Source organism: Pseudophryne corroboree, chromosome 7 (assembly GCF_028390025.1).
Source record: "Pseudophryne corroboree isolate aPseCor3 chromosome 7, aPseCor3.hap2, whole genome shotgun sequence".
NCBI classification, from domain to species: domain Eukaryota; kingdom Metazoa; phylum Chordata; class Amphibia; order Anura; family Myobatrachidae; genus Pseudophryne; species Pseudophryne corroboree.
In genome coordinates this window covers 247,503,849-247,524,738 of record NC_086450.1, presented here as the reverse complement: position 1 = coordinate 247,524,738, position 20,890 = coordinate 247,503,849, and the positions used below count along the sequence as shown (strand labels likewise).

Below are 20,890 nucleotides of genomic sequence, written 5' to 3'. Positions count from 1 at the left end.
CCGCAGATCCACGTGTTTTGTCGAATCCCGAAGCCAAAACCGACAGGATTTGGCCCCGGTTCCGACAATGTCAATGCGACTTTAAAAAAAGTCGGACTGGCATTGTCGTGAATGGCGGATTTGGCCGCTTATTGAATACTGGGATGTCGGTGGATCCTTTCCATCGGAAAGGATCCGACATCTATTGAATACATCCTCATATCTTCAAGGTCCAAGACTTTTTGATATAAGGATTAGACATAACATTGGTGGGGCAGTTGTAACAGTGGGGATAGTTATATATTAAATCAACAAGTATGGTACTCCTTGACCCAGCAACATGTGTACAGGTGAGCTGATCCTACATGTATACAAAGACTGTAGTCAGGGGAATAACATACATGGTACTTGTTTTTAATCTTTCTACCTTCCAGTCCTTGTTCAACCTTCAAATTCATTAGTCACAATAAGTTTGTCTGTCCTCTGTTTAACAGTCACATGCAGGCAGACACCAGCTACAAGAGTTGTGTGCATTGTGTTGTGACAGAAGATAACATCCTAATGAAAGCCAGCATTATAAGTATCTACACAATAATTAACAGACAGAGGTCCACACAACCAGAATATGAGAGGTAGACTACTAGTGGTACTCCAGTTGCTGTGGAACTACACCTACCAACATGTCCTGCACAGTCCTGCACAATTTTTGCTGTGCGGGCCAACCTTAATGATATACCACCCTCCAACTGTAAGTAGTCTAACATACCAGTCATATACAGAATTCTAACTTACCAATTAAGCTGAAGGGCAGCATGTCACACAATAATTCAATGATGGACAGCCAGCATGACCATCAACTAATAAAAAAACATACTTATGCACAGTAGGTAGGTAGGAAATGCCAGTCATGTAAATCCTGACTGGCAAAGCATTACAAGACCATCACAAAAATATAAATGACCATTGCAAGTATAACCAGCATCTCAGAACAACTTACTGACGAAACCATCATATCATGGAATAAGTAAATATATGTCAGCATATCAGAATCATTTTGTTATAGAGGACAGCTTTTATGGCAAGCCAGTCATAAAATAACATAGTAAAACATACTTAATGATGACCACCATATCACAGAACACTTTACTAATAGAGACCAAAATGAACAGACAGAAATTAACTTGTACTTCCTGAACAGTGAGTGAATATTTTTTACTAATGCAATAATGTGCACAGGCAAAAAGAGCGTTGATGCAACTGGCAAATCACAAATAAATGTTTCTATGGTAATGTAATGCAACCCATTTTGGAAAAATATTGATAGCTCCTAAGATACATTACGCTGTCTTATACTTATTATTACTGTTGAAGATAGCAGTTATATATTGCAAAATCCCAGTCATACTATAGGAAAATACAGTCTATGTGCTCCACATACTACAGAAATATCTATACAGCATTATAAATGTATTACTGGTATCCAGTTAACTAACCTCAAAGATGAACTTAGAGCTGCCAAAGTTGGTTTTCTGTTTCTGCCAGAAGTTTTCAGGCTTTATAATCAGTGCCACATGGATCTCTGCTGGGAACGCTTCCTGCAGGGTCTTCAAAAGAGGTTTCATCAGGTCCCACTTGGATCCACGCATGTCAATGATGACCGTGAAACCTCGCTTGCAAACATCTTCGCTGTAGGGAGCAGCGCACAGCAACCATTACATAATAGAAAGTAATCAATATTTTCAATTTAAATTATATTATTTTGTGTAAAAGTTCGGGTCAGCTCACTAGAACATTTTAGGAGAGATGCTAGTTGTAAAGTAACATTGATCCATGTAATGGTACAGATGATTCTACAGGCATTAATTTTATATATTTCATTGCAGCAGCGAAAGCCAGATACCTTGCCGTTTAGAAAGTTCCTGCTACATAAACACGCAGTGCTCAGCATGTTCACATTCTCTACTGTGTACAGCAGAGGTGTGGAACCTTTGGCCCTCCAGCTGTAGTTGAACTACACATACCAGCATGCCCTGCTACAGTTTTGCTATTTGGCCATGCTAAAATTGTTGCAGGGCATGCTGGGATGTGTAGTTCAACCACAGCTGGAGGGCTGCAGGCTTTCCATTTCTGGTGTACAGGGTAATGAGGAACCAGGCATTGTGTTTTGTGTATAGAACATAAAAAATAAATAAAAATCAGGCAATGTATTAATATGAAAATGTTAAAAAGGAGGATGAAAAATGATTGGTACTCTATGAAAAGTAATGATATATCATACAAGGAATATTTTCTAAATTAAAGAAAAAAAAAAGTTACAAGAATAAGTTGTGACTATAGAGGCGAGAGAGAGAGAGAGAGAGAGAGAGAGAGAAAGAAAGAAAGAAAGAAAGAAAGAAAGAAAGAAAGAAAGAAAGAAAGAAAGAAAGAAAGAAAGAAAGAAAGAAAGAAAGAAAGAAAGAAAGAAAGTGAAACCTATAAAGAGAAAAAAAAATTAGAAAGGAGAAAAAAGTGAGAAAGATAGAGGAGAAAAATAGAGTACTACAGAGAACGTAAGAGAGAGACCAGAAAAAATAGGATTTTGGTGCTTACCAGATAAATCCTTTTCTTTCAAACCACAGGGGGCACTGTAGTACCCTTGGTATATAGACGGAGCGATAGCAGGGATAGGCACATTTAAATATTTAAATGTGTAACCCTCCTTCTCCTCCATACTCCCAAGATGCCTCAGTGTTTTTTTGCTGAGCCAAACAGGAACGATAGACAGGATGAACAATGGAGAATTACATATAACATAACTGACAACTATAAAGTTGACACATAATAAAACGGACATCTAGAAAGTTGACACAACAATAGATAACAATCACCTTAACATTTCAACAAGTGTCAAAATGTATTAGCATAAGATCTACTGAACTTAGAACAAGCCAGGTGAAACTGCTCCGGGTTTGCGTCCAGTGCCCCCTGTGGATTCAAAGAAAAGGATTTATTTGGTAAGTACCAAAATCCGATTTTCTTTTTCATCCACTAGGAGTCACTGGAGTACTCTTGGGACATACCAAAGTTTCCCCCTTGGGCGGGAGAGCTGTTTGGCACCTGTAACACTAGACGGCCAAAGCTAGATGCTGATGCCGCGAACGCATCAAACTTGTAAAAGCGCACAAACGTGTCACTGATGACCATGTAGCTGCACGGCAAAGCTGCGTCGTAGAAGCTCCACGACCTGCTGCCCATGACGTTCCCACAGAACGCGTGGAATGTGCTGAAACGGAAGCAGGTGGATGTAGACTAGCATGAAAGTAAGCAATCTGACCACGGTCTGCTTGGAAGCTGGACAACCAATTTTGACTGCATCATAGAGAACAAACAACTTATTTGTTTTACGTACTGTTGATGTTCGTGCTACATGAACGCGAAGTGCGTGTACCACATCCAAAGTAGGTGGAATTCCTGAACCTTCTGAAAAAATAAGAACTACGATTGGGTGATGTGAAAAGAAGATACTACCTTTGGTAGAAAAGCGGGATTCGTCCGAAGTTCCGCTCTGTTATTATGAAATACCAGATAGGGTGGCTTGCGTGACAAGGCACCCAATTCTGAAACACGACTTGCCAAAGCTAAGGCTAGGAGAAAAAAATGTTTTCCAGGTGAGAAACTTAACATCCAATTGTTGTAAGGGTTAAAAAATAGAAAACTGTCAAAAATCTAAAAGGTTAAAGTCCCATGGAGCTGTAGGTGGTATAAAATAGGATTTTGGTTACCTACCAGTAAATCCTTTTCTCGTAGTTCATAGAGGATGCTGGGGTCCATATTAGTACCATGGGTATAGACGGGTCCACCAGAAGCCATTGGCACTTTAAGAGTTTAATAGTGTGGGCTGGCTCCTCCCTCTATGCCCCTCCTACCAGACTCAGTCTAGAAACTGTGCCCGAGGAGACAACATACTTCGAGAGAAGGAATTACACAGTTAGTGGCGAGATTCACACCAGCTCACACAACAGGCAAATCTGTCCAACATGCTGGAAAAACTAAGCAACAGCTGAAAACAGCAAAGAACGTAGACCTTACCTAGGAACCAGGCAGTACTGAACTATAAAACCAAAGCAGGAAAACGCAGCACTGGGCGTGCGCCCAGCATCCTCTATGGACTACGAGAAAAGGATTTACCGGTAGGTAACCAAAATCCTATTTTCTCTTACGTCCTAGAGGATGCTGAGGTCCATATTAGTACCATGGGGATGTAACAAAGCTCCCAGTACGGGAGGGAGAGCGCAAAGGCTCCTGCAACACTGCTTGACCAAACTGGAGGTCATCAGAAGCCAAAGAATCGAACTTGTAAAACTTGGCAAACGTGTTCGACCCAGACCAATTAGCTGCTCGGCAGAGTTGTACAGCCGAGACACCCCAGGCAGCCGCCCAGGAAGTGCCCACTTTACGAGTAGAGTGGGCCTTTACAGATTTCGGACACGGCAATCCTGCCGTGGAATAAGCATGCTGGATAGTGAACCTGATCCAGTGTGAAATCGACTGCTTGGAAGCAGAACACCCAATTTTCTTGGGAACATAGAAGACAAACAAAGAGTCACTTTTCCATGACGAGCTGTCCTCTTCACATAAATCTTCAAAGTCCTCACTACATCCAAGGCCTTTGAAGCAATTGAGGAGTCACTAGCCACTGGCACCACAATAGGTTGGTTGATATGGAAAGCCGATACAACCTTAAGCAGGAACTGTGGACGAGTCCGAAATTCTACCCTGTCTTCATGGAAGATCAGACAGGGGCTTTTACAAGATAAAACCCTCAATTCCGACACGCGTCGTGCAGAAGCCAAGGCCAACAAAGTGACCACCTTACACGTGAGAAACTTGAGATCAGACTCTTGTAGAGGCTCAAACCAAGCAGATTGCAGGAACTGCAACACCACATCAAGATCCCAGGGTGACGCTGGCGCCATAAAGGGAGGCTGGATGTGCAAAACCCCTTTCAAAAAGGTCTGAACCTCAGGGAGGACAGCCAATTGTTTTTGGAAAAAGATGGACAAAGCAGAGATCTGGACCTTGATAGAGCCCAACCTCAGTCCCATATCCACCCCTGCTTGCAGGAAAAGGAGAAAACATCCAAGTTGAAATTCCACCGCAGGAAACTTCTTGGACTCACACCAAGAAACATATTTTTTCCAAATGCGATGGTAATTTTTAGACGTTACCCCCTTCCTCGCCTGTATCAGGGTAGGAATGACCTCACTCGGGATACCCTTCCGAGCTAAGATCTGGCGTTCAACTGCCATGCCGTTAAACGCAGTCGTGGTAAGTCTTGATAAGCGAACGTCCCCTGCAGTAGCAGATCCTCCCGAAGAGGTAACGGCCTTGGATCTTCTAGCAGAAGATCCAGTAGTCCGCGTACTATGCCTTCCTTGGCCAGTCCGGAGCAATGAGGATTGCCAGAACCTTTGTTCTTCTTACCAGTTGAAGAACTTCTGGTATCAGAGTAAGTGGAGGGAACACATACACGGACGTGAACACCACGGTGTCACCAGTGCATCCACCGCCACTGCCTGAGGGTCTCTCAACCTGGAACAGTAACTCCGCAGCTTCTTGTTGAGGCGGGAGGCCATCATGTCTATGTGACGAACTCCCCACCAACCGGTTACCTCCTCGAACACCTCCGGATGGAGGCCCCACTCTCCTGGATGGAGATCGTGTCTGCTGAGGAAGTTTGCTTCCCAGTTGTCTACACCCAGAGTGAAGATTGCTGACATCGCCACCGCGTGCCTTTCTGCCCAGAGGAGGAGTTTTGACACCTTTGACATAACAGCCCTGCTCTTCGTTCCGCCTTGTCGGTTTATGTAGGCCACTGTGGTCACGTTGTCCGACTGCACCTGAACAGACCGATCCTGCAGAAGGTGTGCTGCTTGAAGAAGGCCGTTGTATACGGCTCTTAGTTCCAGGATGTTTATCAGGAGAAGGGATTCCTGATCCGACCACCTTCCTTGGAAGGTTTCACCCTGAGCGACTGGTCCCCAACATCTTAGACTTGCATCTGTGGTTAGAAGGATTCAGTCCTGAAATCCGAACCTTCTGCCTTCCAGAAGGTGTGGTAGTTGTAGCCACCAGAGGAGCGAAATCCTGGTTTTCGGTGACAGATGTATCTTCTGGTGCATGTGTAGGTGAGATCACGACCACTGGTCCAAGAGATCCAGCTGAAAGGATCAAGCATGAAACCTTCTGTACTGTAGAGCCTAGTAGGAGGCAACCATCTTCCCCAGAAGGCGGATGCACTGATGAACCGACACCCGGGTAGGCTTTAAGACATCCCGGACCATCGATTGAATCACCAATGCTTTCTCCACCGGCAGAAATACCCTCTGCACCTCCGTGTCGAGGATCATCCCCAGGAAAGACAGCCTCCTTGTCGGCTCCAGATGAGACTTTGGAAGGTTCAGGATCCAACCGTGCTCCTTGAGCAGATGTGTCCTGAGAGCAATGGATCGCAACAACTTCTCCCCGGACGACGCCTTGATCAGGATATCGTCCAGGTACGGAATTATGTTCACCCCTTGCTTGCGTAGGAGAACCATCATTTTCGCCATCACCTTGGTGAAGACCCTTGGTGATGTGGAGAGGTCAAACGGAGGTACGCATCCTTGATGTCCAGGGACACCAGGAACTCCCCCTCCGTCAGACCTGAGATGACAGCTCTCAGAGACTCCATTTTTGAATTTGAACTCCCTGAGGTAGGGGTTCAAAGATTTTAAGTTCAGAATAGTAACCTTTGTTCCACTGCTGAGGTGGAACTGGAACAATGACCCTGGACACTACCAATTTTTGGATAGAGTCCAAAAGAATTGACCTGTCTGCCAGCAAAGCTTGCAAGCCTGACTTGAAGAAACGGTGAGGCGGGAGATCTTGAAACTCCAGCCTGTATCCCCTGGACACTATAATCAGTACCCAAGGGTCCAGGCCCGATGACACCCAGGCTTGGCTGAAATGCCGGAGTCTTCCTTCCACCTGATCTTCCTCCAGGTCCAGCGTCATGCGGAGGACTTTGGGGTATCAGAAGCAGGCTTCTGGCTCTGGGAGCCAGCGGAAGCAGGCTACTTCCCTTTAGCACGACCACCTCTGAAGGTGTTCGAAGGCTTGTTCTTTCTAGGCCTCGCGGGCCGAAAGGACTGTGACGTGGCTGGTGTAAAAGGCTTCTTCGTAGCCGATGCAGCTGAGGGGAGAAAAGGAGACTTACCTGCGGTAGCCGTGGCAATCCACGCATCCAGCGCCTCCCCAAAGAGAGCGTCCGCAGACCATTGGCGTAGCCAGAGACCCCTGCGAGCCGAGACGGACATGCAGGAGATCCCCGCAGCCATGGAACCCAGGTCCTTCATGGAATCTACCAGGAACCCTGCAGAATCCTGATTATTACGTAAAAATAAATCAACCTCTATCCAACGTAGTCGATTCCTCCTGCAGAGTGATTGACCATCTGGCAATAGCTTTTGCAATCCAAGCACAGGCTATAGTAGGCCGTAATATAGCCCCGGAAGCCGTGTAAATGGATTTTAGGGTAGCATTCACCTTGTGATCTGCCGGGTCCTTCAACGTGGTGGATCCCAGGACTGGCAACACCACCTGTTTGGACAGCCTAGAGACAGAGACGTCTGTGGTGTATATAGTTCCCATTGCTGTATATGTGTTCTGGTGGAAGGTTACAACGGATCTTATTTTGTATTTGTATTAGTTGGTGTATTAATCTATTTCTGTGTTCATTAGTTTCCTGTTCTTCTCCAGTAAAGAAGCATGCAACACTCCCTGTGTCCCTGTTACATTAAAAACTCTTATTGAAATATAAGTAACAGATTTAACACTGGCGACGAGGATTAAACTGTTCTTCAGCATGGCTCCAGGTATCAGTGGAGCACCAGTGGGCTGACACAGCACAATTGTGGGGTGCAAACAGGAACAACTCATTCAGACTGCCAGCAGCACCTAACTTGAATAAAAGGAGCAAGTGAGTTATATCTTCATTTTCTAAGTAAGGGAGGACTATAAAGAAAAGATGTCAGGATATATTGGCACAATAGCTGCATTTGATGGTACTCTAGAGGACTGGGCTACATATATTGAGAGAGTGGAGTTGCATTGTGGAGTTAACGCAGTGGAAGGTGACAAGAAGGTTCCAGTTTTACTCAGTGTAATGGGTGCCCAAACATACAGTCTGTTGAGGAGTTTAATAGCACCTGAGAAGCCAGCCAACAAGTCCTTTACTGACATTGTGGACATTTTACAAAAGCACTTAAACCCTAAACCATTAGTGATTGCTGAAAGATTCAGGTTTCACAGAAGGAATCAATGTGAAAGTGAAGGTATTTCTAAATACATTGCAGAGCTGAGGAGGTTATCTGAACACTGTGCATTTGGAGCAGGGTTATCAGATGCTCTAAGAGACCGTTTAGTTTGTGGGATGAAAAGTGCAAGTACACAAAAGAAATTGCTGGCTGAGCCTGACCTGACCTTAGAGCGAGCACTGTCCATAGCTATTTCACTGGAGACTGCAACCAGGGATGCATCAGAATTGCAGCAAAAGGCACCAGAATGTACTCCCAATCCAGTTTATTGGTATCAGAAACAGTCCTGTGTTTGCTGTGGGAAGTCCTCACATGATGCCAGTCAGTGCTGGTTTAAAGACAAAGTATGTAGAAAATGTAAGAAAAGAGGCCATATTGAAAGGGTGTGCCAGTCGGGGAAAACACCAAACCGCTCGCAAGTATCCAAAGTCCCCGGGAGAAAACATACAACATCCCAGGTGCATAAAGTAGCCAACAATGAATCAGACTCTACTGGTACAGAAAAAGGGTTATGAAGCCTAGAGATGCACACTATAACGGCAAAAGTGCGTCAAGTGATTTGGGTCACTTTGGAAGTAGCAGGTATTGACTTAAAAATGGAATTAGACACAGGCTCTGCTCTGTCGGTGCTAAATGCAAGTGATTACAAACGCCTGTTTGCTGCTATTCCTTTAAAGAAAACATCCGTAACACTCTGCACATATACGGGTGAACTGGTGTCCCCATTGGGAAAAATAAAAGTTTATGTGAAATACAAAGGAAATACCCATAAGCTGTATTTGTACATACTTCCACATGGTGGACCGGCATTATTGGGCCGCGAATGGATAAGGAAAATCCAACTTGACTGGCATTCCATTCATAGGCTACAATCTACTGCATCTGATGTATCCAACAATGACGCAGCTATTAAGGAACTTTCTAAATTGTTAGCTGCCGCACAATCCATTTTCCAACCAGGGATAGGCACGTTAAAGGACATTAAGGCCAGTATAGAGTTGGATCCACATGCCGTTCCAAAGTTTTGTAAAGCTCGCACAGTACCTTATGCCATCCGACCAGCGGTTGAGGAGGAACTACGGAAACTGGAAGACTCTGGTATACTCTCCCCAGTGGAATGGAGTGAATGGGCTACGCCCATAATTCCGATAGTAAAGAAAGACAAAATGGGAAGTATCCGTATTTGCGGAGATTTCAAAATGACAATAAATCCAGTACTACGGACTGTGCAGTATCCTTTGCATAAAATAGAGGACATCTTTGCAGCTCTCTCAGGGGGCGACCGCTTCTCCAAAATTGACCTAGCTCAAGCGTACTTGCAAATGGAAATTGAGGAGGCATCTAAGAAATATTTAACCATCAATACTCACAAAGGTTTATTACAATATAACCGTCTTCTGTTTGGACTTTCTTCTGCCCCAGCATTATGGCAGAGAGCAATGGATCAAGTCCTACAAAGGATACCAGGTACGCAATGTTACCTGGATGATATAATTGTAACAGGCAAAGATGATGTGGACCATTTAAATAATTTTGAAAAAAAGTATTAACCCGACTACAGGAATATGGACTCAGAGTAAATAAATAAATTTTTCCAAGAAAGCATTTCATATAGTGGACATGTGATTGATAGAGAAGGCCTGCACAAATCAAATGATAAAATTGAGGCAGTACTACAAGCACCCCAGCCACAGTCTGTGTCACAACTGAGATCTTACCTGGGCCTAGTTAATTATTATCACAAGTTCTTACCAGACCTCTCCACAGTAATACACCCGCTAAATGCCCTACTACAGAAAAATGCACGATGGAAGTGGACAAAAGACTGTGAGAAAGCATTCTCAGAAACAAAAAGATTGATTACATCTGATAAAGTCCTTACTCATTTTGATCCGAAACTACCCATCAGGCTAGCGTGTGATGCGTCACCGTACGGCATTGGAGCAGTGTTATCACATCAACTGAGAGATGGTAGCGAGAAGCCAATAGCGTTTGCTTCACGGTCTTTGACAGTAGCAGAGAAGAATTATGCGCAAATTGACCGAGAGGCCTTAAGTTTAGTATGGGGAGTGAAGAAATTTCATAAATTTTTGTATGGGCAAAGGTTTACATTAATTACGGATCATCAACCACTGGTATCGATTTTTAACCCCCACAAGGGAGTCCCAGCCATGACTGCAGCTCGGCTTCAACGTTGGTCATTATTCCTGGGTGCTCATACATACGACATTGAGTTTAAAGGAACAAAACTACATGGCAACGCTGATGGTCTATCGCGTTCTCCCTTGCCCCAAAGTGAGGAGGACAGTGATGAAGACCCCCTGGAAGTGTATCACAATATGTTGATGGAACAGCTACCTATTACCAATGCCACGATCAATCGGGAAACAAGGAAAGACCCGGTACTATCAAAAGTAATGGACTTAACTCTCAAAGGTTGGCCTAAACATGGCGATGCTCAATATTACGGGTTTTCAGGCAGGAGAGATCGGCTTTCTGTCTGTCAAGGAACTCTATTGTGTGGGTCCCGAGTGGTAATACCACCTAAACTGCGAAACAGAGTTTTGGAAAATTTGCACGAGGGTCACCTGGGCACAGTAAAAATGAAGAATCTTGCTAGAAGCTATGTGTGGTGGCCAGGAATCGATGGTCAAATTGAAACTTTGACAAAAGGGTGTGAAGGATGTCAAAGAGTTCAAAATGCACCACCTTTAGCCCCGTTACACCCCTGGGAATGGTCTTCATCTCCATGGCAGCGGGTACATATTGACTTTGCTGGTCCATTCATGGATTGTATGTTTCTTATTGCAGTGGACGCACATTCAAAATGGCCAGAGGTAATAAAGATGAAATCCACTACTTCTGAGAAAACAATTGCTGTGCTGCGAACCATCTTTGCTAGAAATGGTCTACCGGAGCAAGTGTGCAGTGACAATGGGCCACAGTTTGTGTCCATGGAATTCAAAAAGTTCATGCAAGACAATGGCATTAAACATTTTACATCAGCTCCACACTATCCAGCCACTAATGGTTTGGCTGAGAGATTTGTTCAAACATGCAAAAAAGCTATCAAGTCCATGCACCATGAACATCTACCTTTGCAACACAAGATTGACAACTTCTTGTTTATATATCGTAGGACTGAGCACTCCACTACCGGTCAGCCTCCTGCGGTGATATTTATGCAACGGAACTTACGGTCTCAGTGGGACTTGATAAAACCGGATGTAAGGCGGAAGGTACATAACAAACAGTTTCAATCAGTTTATCAGAAACCTACTCGGTTCTTCCACATTGGCCAAGAGGTTCTGGTCCGTGATTATAGAGGAGACAAATGGCAACCGCGAATAGTTTCTTCCAAATCCGGCCCTCTGATGTACGTGATTGAAGTTGGAGGAGAACTGTGGAGTCGCCACATTGATCAAATCATTGAGGCTGGGAGGCAAACTGACTGTACGTCGACAGCTGGACATAGTCAAGCCAGTGATGTGGGGGTTTATGTATACCCCTCTGGAACTGATACACAGACTGTTCCTGACACTGTGGAGGAAATGTACCCCTCTGGGTCAGATACAGAGACTGTTCCCAAACCTGTTATGGAGTCACTGAGGTTCCCTTAGTAACAACTGATCCTGAACCTTCTAGTGTGATTTCTGTGGAGCAGTCAGTCACTCTGGGAGTTAAACATCGGTATACAGACAGAGTTCGTAAGGCACCTCAAAGGCTTGATTTGTAGCCTTCTGGGGTAACGTATACATTGCTTAGTGCTAACATTTTCATGTCTGCATTTATCTAAGTTGGGAGGAGTGTGGTGTATATAGTTCCCATTGCTGTATATGTGTTCTGGTGGAAGGTTACAACGGATCTTATTTTGTATTTGTATTAGTTGGTGTATTAATCTATTTCTGTGTTCATTAGTTTCCTGTTCTTCTCCAGTAAAGAAGCATGCAACACTCCCTGTGTCCCTGTTACATTAAAAACTCTTATTGAAATATAAGTAACAGATTTAACAGCGTCGACTATCGGCGGGGACTCACATTTTTTTCTATCTTCCTCTGGGAAGGGGAAAGCAACCAAGACCTTCTTCGGGATCTGGACTTTCTTTTCCGGAGTTTCCCGGGCTTTTTCAAAGATAGCATTTAATTCTTTGGATGCCGGGAAGGTGAGGGGGGCTTCTTACTGTCTGTGAAATAGGCCTCCTCCACCTGCTCAGGAGCTGTGTCAGAAATGTGCAACACATACCTTACAGCTTCAATAATCAACTGCACCCCCTTAGCAAGTGAGGCTGTCCCCCTCAACACATCCCCGTCACCGTCTGCAGCGTCAGAATCGGTGTCCGTGTCATCCTGCATAAGTTCGGCAAGTGCACATTTATAAGAATGTACCGCAGGGGACCCCGAGGAAGCACCATCAGACCATACAACCATAGAGGATTGCAGGACCTGAGTGGCATGCTCAGTCCTGGCAACCCTATCAGAAATCTGAGAAATAGTCCCCCTCAGAGAGACTAACCATTCTGGCTCTCTAGCTGGGATCTGCGCTACAACAGTGCAATCCTGATTATATGGTATGCAGTCTTCCTGGGAAGATAAATTCTCTGCAGCATATGAAACAGTGTCCCTAGACATGTTTGCACATACACAGCAATCACCCCACAAACACACAGGGTACTGGGCAGACAGAGTTCCCCCCCCCCCCCCCAAGAATGGCAGAGAGACATAGAGATTGGAGCCAACCCACACACAGCGCCATTAGAGGTATAGGGAGACCCTAAACCAGCGCTGACTGTGTCCCTTAATAGGTGACACAGTCTTTACACAGCCTCCCCTCCCTTCTACAACCCTCTGGTACCGTACAGATAGCTGGAGTTGCTCTGGAGGGACCTGTTCATCCACTGGCAGTGAGCTGCAGGCAGGAAAATGGCGCTGAACGCTGCTGGGTCCGCTCTGAGGAGAAGCTCCGCCCACTTAATGGCGCTGTCTTCCCGCTCTTAGTAGATTATACTGGCCAGAGGATTTTGTGCTGGCTACGCTCCGCAGACCCCAACAGGCTTGTTTAGGTCAGTGTAGGGTCAGGTGCTGGCTCAGGGCGCCTCTCACAGCGCCGCACCGCAGTGCCGCTGAGCCGTCCAGGAGCGCGGTTAATGCGCCCTCTTCACACTGACCCCCCGCTTGCAAGGGGGGACAGTGACTCACTCGCCACACTTCAGCTCTGCAAAGGGGTGGCGGCTGGCTGCCGGGGTGAGCGTTCCCCTGTGGCGGGGCGTGATCTGTCCCCTCTGGAGCTCAATGTCCAGTCAGCGGAGTCAGTGCCTCAGACCCCGCAGGGTGGACACTGCTCCAACCCCCTCAGTCCCTCGATGCAGGCAGGCTGTTGCCAGCAGGCTCCTGTAAAAAAAAACACACTCTAAATAAAACTTTTCCAGGAGAGCTCTGTAGAGCTCCCATAGCTGTGACCGGCTCCTCCGGGCACATTTTCTAAACGGAGTCTGGTAGGAGGGGCATAGAGGGAGGAGCCAGCCCACACTATTAAACTCTTAAAGTGCCAATGGCTCCTGGTGGACCCGTCTATACCCATGGTACTAATATGGACCCCAACATCCTCTAGGACGTAAGAGAAATGGAGGTTGAACTCTAAGGACACCTTGCAGGGAAGTGTGAACTGTTGGCAAAAAAGCCAAACGCCTTTGAAAGAAAATTGATAAGGCAGAGGCCTGCACCTTTAGTGTAGCTAAACGTAGTCCTCCATCTAACCTAATCTGTAAAAATAGCAAAAGACGGGATAACTTGAAAGATTTTCGGAAACTTCCAATCTTCACACTAACCTATATAAGCTCGCCAAATCCTGTGATAATGTGGTGCTGTAACTGGTTTCCTAGCACGCAACATGGTTGGTATAACCGACTCTGGAATGCACTCTAGTCTCAAGAGAGCGGTTTCAACAGCCACCCCGTGAAACGCAGCTGCGCTATATCGGGGTCAAGGAACGGACCCTGTTGTAGTAGGTCTGGACGTAGCGGAAGAGTAGACCGTGGCGATCCAAGAACCACGCGCTCTGAGGCACAACTAGTATGACGGTCAGGGACTCTTTTGGTTTGCTTTAGCAACCGAGGAAGCAGCAGAAATGGTGGAAACAGATACACGAGGCTGTACGATTGTGAGAGCATCCATTGCGACTGCTTTTGGAGCTCTTGTTCTGGACACATACTGGGGTGTTTGATGATTTTGGCGAAATGCCATTAGATCCACCTGTGGGTAACCCCACAGCTGGACCAACATTCTGAACACTTCTGGATTTAATGCCCAATCTCCTGGATGAAAATCCTTTCAGCTGAGATAATCTGTTTACTAGTTGTCCACTCCTGGAATGAACACTGCCAACAATATCACTTTTGATATTGTGATGCTCGGCCCAATTCAGGAACAGTCTGAGACTGGAGCAAGTGAACTTCCTGTCGCAGCGCGTTGTAAATTGCCCTGAGGTCTAGGACATTTATTGACAGTAATCTTTCTCGGTCTGACCATATAACCTGAAGCTGACAATGTAGGACCACTGCTCCCCAACCTCTGAGACTTGAGTCCACCATCAGAATTATCCAATTCCAGACTCCGAACCTTTTTCCTGCAGTGAGATTGTGTATGTGGAGCCACCAGAGTAATGACACTCTGGTCCTTGGAGATAACCGAACCATCTGATTATTTGTAGATGAGAGCCTGACCACTGTGCTAGAAGATCTAGCTGAAAAAGACGTGAGGGAAATCTTCCGAACTGGAGTGCTTTGAAAGACGCCACCATCTATCGTAATAGTCGAATGCACAAGTGCACCGAAACTGTTCGTGGTTTGAGCACTAAATGTACCAGATGACAAATACTTTGTGCTTTCTGTTGTGGCAGGCAAATTTGTTGATCCACCGTATCCAGAATCCTTCCTAGAAATTTAATTCTTTGAGACGGGACCAAGATTGATTTCTTGAAGTTGGCATTCCAACCGTGCTGAACTAGTACATTGTACGTGAGTAAGGTATGTTGAAGGCGTATTTGTGGAGACGGAGCCTTGATGAGAAGGTTGTCTAAGTAGGTTTAGTTATGCCACTTATAGCCTTGGCCACCACGCCATATACAGTATGTAGGGGAACCGCTGGACTAGGGACCACCATGACCTCACTCCGACCGCTTAAAGCAGTGCATGTGAGCCGTGGGTGGCTTCTCCCCCCCCCCCCCACACCCGCAGTGTACACTAAGCGGCGCCTGTGACAGCGCCCTGCGGCGGCAGCTTTCCCGTGACCTGATGGAAGCCGGAGAACGGGGGAGGTGTGTAGTGTGACGGGCGCCCAGCAGCGGCAGTGTGCTCTGACTGCTGCCGGGGGCTGCTTCTGAGCCGTTTCAAGCGCCCACCGGCAGCGCTGTTTCTCCTGTGGTGGAGCCGCGCTGCCGGGAGCCGTTGTGACGGGCGGTCAGCCGTAGCACTGTACGGAGCCGCGCTGCCGGGAACCGGGGTGAGGTGTTGGAGCGTGACGGATGCCTAGCGGCGGCAGTGATCTGACCGCCGCTGGGAGACGGTCATATGTACCTCAGCAGGGAGCAGGCAGGTGTGGAGCGTGACGGGCGCCCAGCGGCAGTGTGGGCTGACCTCTGCTGGGAGCCAGAAAGTGGGGGAGCTTCAGCCATGTTATACATTAGTAGGCAGCTTTCCCCCTGCAAAACACAGTCCCCGCACATGGAGGGGTGGCAGCAGTAGCTGACCACCCCACTATCACAGCAACCAACAGGCCCAACGGAGCGCCCGCTCGTTACCTTTGTGTAGTGTGGAGGCTCGACGGGGCTACTCTTCAAGCTCTGTCCAGCTCCTGCAGTCATGGCTGAGTCAGCCAACGCTGATGAAGGTCTATGGCGAGGCTTCTCTTTATAAGCACCGACAAGCCTTCGATGCACAACAGCAGCACACACTCCCGGACCCACGCTTCTTAATAAGCTGGGAAGGGAGTGTGATTGAATAAAAAATCTTTAGAAAAATTAAATGTAAACCCTGGAATGACTCCAGGATGCGACCTTCCCTGGTGGAGGCACAAAAAACACTGAGGCATCTTGGGAGTATGGAGGGGAAGAAGGGTGACGCATTTAAATATTTAAATGGGCCTATCCCTGCTATCGCACCATCCATATCCCAAGAGTACTCCAGTGACCCCTAGTGGATGAAAAAGAAAAATGGAGAGAGAAAGTAGACATACAGGTAATGGGCCTAATTCTTAGTTGATCGCAGCAGCAAATTTGTTAGCAGTTAGGCAAAACCATGTGCACTGCAGGGGGGACAGATATAACATGTGCAGAGAGAGTTAGATTTGGGTGTGGTGTGTTCAAACTGAAATCTAAATTGCAGTGTAAAAATAAAGCAGCCAGTATTTACCCTGCACAGAAACAAAATAACCCACCCAAATCTAACTCTCTCTGCAAATGTTATATCTGCCCCCCTGCAGTGCACATGATTTTGCCCAATTGCTAACAAACTTGATGCTGCGATCAACTCAGAATTACCCCCAATGAGCGAAAGACAGAGAGACAAGAGGAAGAGAAAGAGAGAAGCAAAGTGAGAGAGAGAAATAGAGGAACATAATGTCCTGCAGCTCTTAAACATTTTGACTATATGCTAAGAAACTAAAAGTTCTTTCTCCCATAGTCCCAGCATGTAAATCACATGGCTTTCCTTCCTCATGGAAGGAATTACCTGCTTCTCTGATACTTGCAACTTCTGGTCTCCACAACCGTACAGTATGACAAACAGGTGTCAATAGGTTTAAGTAAATAAACCCAAGGTTTAAACAATGTAAGCAACAAAAACTACATTTGTAATATACAAAAGTCAGTGGAAGCGTTACGTCACCTTGGAACACTGGCCAAATATGTCACAAGTCTGCGTAAATCTTCTTGTCGTGTCCTGTCGTGGTTACTACGTGCAGGAAAGGTCAGGATGGGTCCACCTCTCTTATCGCGGCCACCTGTGTAGAGAGACAGATTCACTTCAAAATCAGTACTAATAATGAACATTAAACTCAGCTCTATAATTTTCCTCATTATTTAGCCTACTATATTGATCCAACATATCTACTGATTTGTGCAGTGACTAATAAATAGCAAAATGTGTAATTATTAGACTAGGCACAAAATGTTATACATCTGTCGCTTTTGATAAAATGAACAAAACACCATACAAAAGTGTGGCATCTATTTACTTGCAGTGATTTATATAGTGCCAACATATTACACAGCACTTTACACAGAGTATTCAATCATTCACATTTGTTCCTAGTTCCTTAGTTCTGTATGTTAGTGTCGCCTACCTACAGTATGTCACGCATACCATTAATTCAAAATTAAAATGATTAATCAATAGTATCTCCCTACATATCTCCCATTTTTAATTTTTACTTTATTTAAATACCAATTATATCACACAGCATCCGAATGTCTTACATAAAAGTCATATTTCCTGGTCTGATAAATGAAAGCCATTGAAGGAGAGGAAGGAATATTTTGTCTCTATAAACAGTTCAGTTGAACAGCCAGTGTGACATGCATATTCCTGTGTCTCGAAGGATGAGAAGATCATAGAGCCAAGAAATACAAGTAGTAATGTCTCTCCTGTAGTGACCTCAATGGCCCTCAGATGGCTGAGGCACTCAGAAATCGTAGATGGGGTCATTACAACGTTAAGCGCCATCTCCATAAGAAAAGATTTGCAGAGCATGGACAAAGCTCCATAGCAGAGATCGACTAGGATACACTGCTGAATTATTATTAAAATCTCCTCAGGGAGAAAAGCCAGACAGTGTGAACACTGTGACAGATACATCTAGCAGAACATTTCTCGATAAGAAAATTCTATTGACATGAAAACATGAATATTGAAATAAAGTGCAATACTGAAAACCGCTGGAAGAGGGGAGTGAATTACAGAGCATTCAGCACGAGGGGCAGCTGGGGCTAAACTAAATATTAGAATTTAATATCAAAACAACTTTTAAGTCACCTTGCGGCAAATGTCAATGTTAATCAAATCTTAGGCAAGAAACATGGGGAGCAGGGCTGGATTATAAGAGGGGAGACAGGGGCGGATGTCCTGGGGCCAACACACATTAGCTGTGTCTCCGTTCTACCCCCCTATTCCTCACAATGCCCAGGTCAATCTCGCGGGAAGTCAAATCCCACGAAACACTGTCCCAGAGCCGTCCACAGCCACTGTGAAGATGAAGCATGAAGGGGATTCAGCGCGCTTACCCGGCGGATCCCTGATCCGTTTCTATTGGAAAGTGTGGTGTGTGCTGTGTGTGCATCCTTGTCACCCACTCCTCCAATACACCTCTAACTAGTGTGTGTGTGTGTGTGTGTGTGTGTGTGTGTGTGTGTGTGTGGTTTCACAGCAATGTTATTAATGGGGGGCCACCACAACTTGGTTGCCCAGGGCCCCCACAAGCCATAATCCAGCACTGATGGGGAGCAATATTTAGAGTACTCAAGGGGGCAACTCTCCTCAGTAGCTGGATGTAATAGTGTCAGAGTTTTGCCATAGGTGTGGGATGCTGGACAAACTCAGACTTTTTTTTAAAAGCAGGAGTCATTTACAAGGAAAAAACATGCATTGTAAATGACTGCCACTTTAAAAATCGTTCGGCCGACATCCCACACCTCTGGCAAACTTGGACGCTATTACATCACGCCTCAGGTGTCTATTAATGGGGGCAACTCTCTCCAGGAGTCACTAATGTCGCTTTCAGACATGTAAAAGAGGTCTAGCAAGCTGGCAAATATCTGGGTCTCCGCTCCATAACCTTGGTCAGGAATCTAGGGGTGGTTTCGCGTTCATGTGCAAAAAAAAGGGGATTTAGCTTCATGTTTGAAAAGGGTATAACAGGAGGTTCCGGTATGAATGTTCGACAACGTTAAGGTCGACAGTCATTAGGTTGACCACTATTGGTCGACATTGACATGATCAACATGGACAAAAGGTTGACACATAAAAATGGTCGACATGGATTTTTGCACTGCTTTTGGTGTTATTTTCTCCATAACATGACCAGGAACCCTAATTAGTGTACCGTGTCCCCTTGCATGGCTCGCCATGCTGTGGACAAGATGCCTCGCTGCGCTCGGCACAGGTTAATATTCCCAATCATAGTCTACGTGGATGGTAAAGTATGAAAACCTAGGATTTTAATTACCTACCGGTAAATCCTTCTCTCGTAGTCCGTAGAGGATGCTGGGGTCCACATTAGTACCATGGGATATAGACGGGTCCACTAGGAGCCACTAGCACTTTAAGAGTTTGAGAGTGTTGGCTGGCTCCTCCCTCTATGCCCCCCATACCAGACTCAGTCTAGCAAATGTGCCCGAGGAGACGGACAACTTCGATAAAAGAAATTTACACAGATAGTGGCGAGATTCACACCAGCTCACAAATACAAGGCAAACCAAGCTAACCAGCTTGAAAACTCAGCAACGGCAAAACAAGATTACTTAACCAAGTAACAAAACAGTACTTAACCAAGAACTAAGCAGTACTGAACAAAGTAACCACTGCAGGATCACGAAGCGCTGGGCGGGTGCCCAGCATCCTCTACGGACTACGAGAAAAGGATTTACTGGTAGGTAATTAAAATACGATTTTAATACCTACCGGTAAATCCTTTTCTCTTAGTCCGTAGAGGATGCTGGGGACTCCATAAGGACCATGGGGTATAGACGGGATCCGCAGGAGACATGGGCACACTATAAGACTTTGAATTAGTGTGAACTGGCTCCTCCCTCTATGCCCCTCCTCCAGACCTCAGTTAGAAAACTGTGCCCAGGGAGACGGATATTTCGAGGAAAGAATTTATTGTTTAAACACAGTGAGTGTCATACCAGCTCACACCACGAATATACCGCAAAACGTGGCATTCAATAGAAAACCAGCCAACGGCATGAAAAAATATACAGCCACATGCTGAGAGAATATGTAACACAACCTGTGTGTCCACACAACCAATAATAAGACACCGCATGCCATGATATGAACAATGTCAGCAACAGCCTGACAGAAAAGAAACACCACAACAGTGTAACCATAACCAATAACTGCAGACACAGTACGCACGGGAAAGGGCGCCCAGCATCCTCTACGGACTAAGAGAAAAGGATTTACAGGTAGGTATTAAAATCCTATTTTCTCATACGTCCTAGAGGATCCTGGGGACTCCGTAAGGACCATGGGGTTTATACCAAAGCTCCAGACCAGGCGGGAGAGTGCGGACGACTCTGCAGCACCGATTAAGCAAACAAAAGGTCCCCATCAGCCAAAATGAACCGCCGAGACTCCTCGGGCGTCAGCCCAAGAAGAACCCATCCTCCTAGTAGAATGGGTCTCCACCGACTTCGGTAACGGCAATCCAGCCGTAGAACGAGCACGCCAAATCGTATCACAGATCCAGCGTGTAACAGACTGCATAGACGCAGGCGCTCCAATCATGCTGGGAGCATACCAGACAAACAGAGCCTCTGTTTCCCCAATCTGAGCCAAATTAGTGACCTAAATATTCCAAGCC

The 20,890-nt window shown here is 45.7% G+C and overlaps 1 protein-coding gene across 5 annotated transcripts in view; it reads right to left on the bottom strand.

Moving 5' to 3' along the window:
* The window catches only part of KALRN (kalirin RhoGEF kinase), a 1,402,249-nt gene that overhangs the window by 945,202 nt on the left and 436,157 nt on the right, over positions 1-20,890 (bottom strand). For all 5 annotated transcript variants that reach the window (XM_063934074.1, XM_063934073.1, XM_063934072.1 and 2 more), the window contains exons 3-4: positions 17,194-17,308; positions 1,473-1,665 (exon numbers count right to left, since the gene is read on the bottom strand). In XM_063934074.1, coding sequence (XP_063790144.1) covers positions 1,473-1,665; positions 17,194-17,308 — 308 coding nt within the window. The remainder of the gene's footprint in view (positions 1-1,472; positions 1,666-17,193; positions 17,309-20,890) is intronic.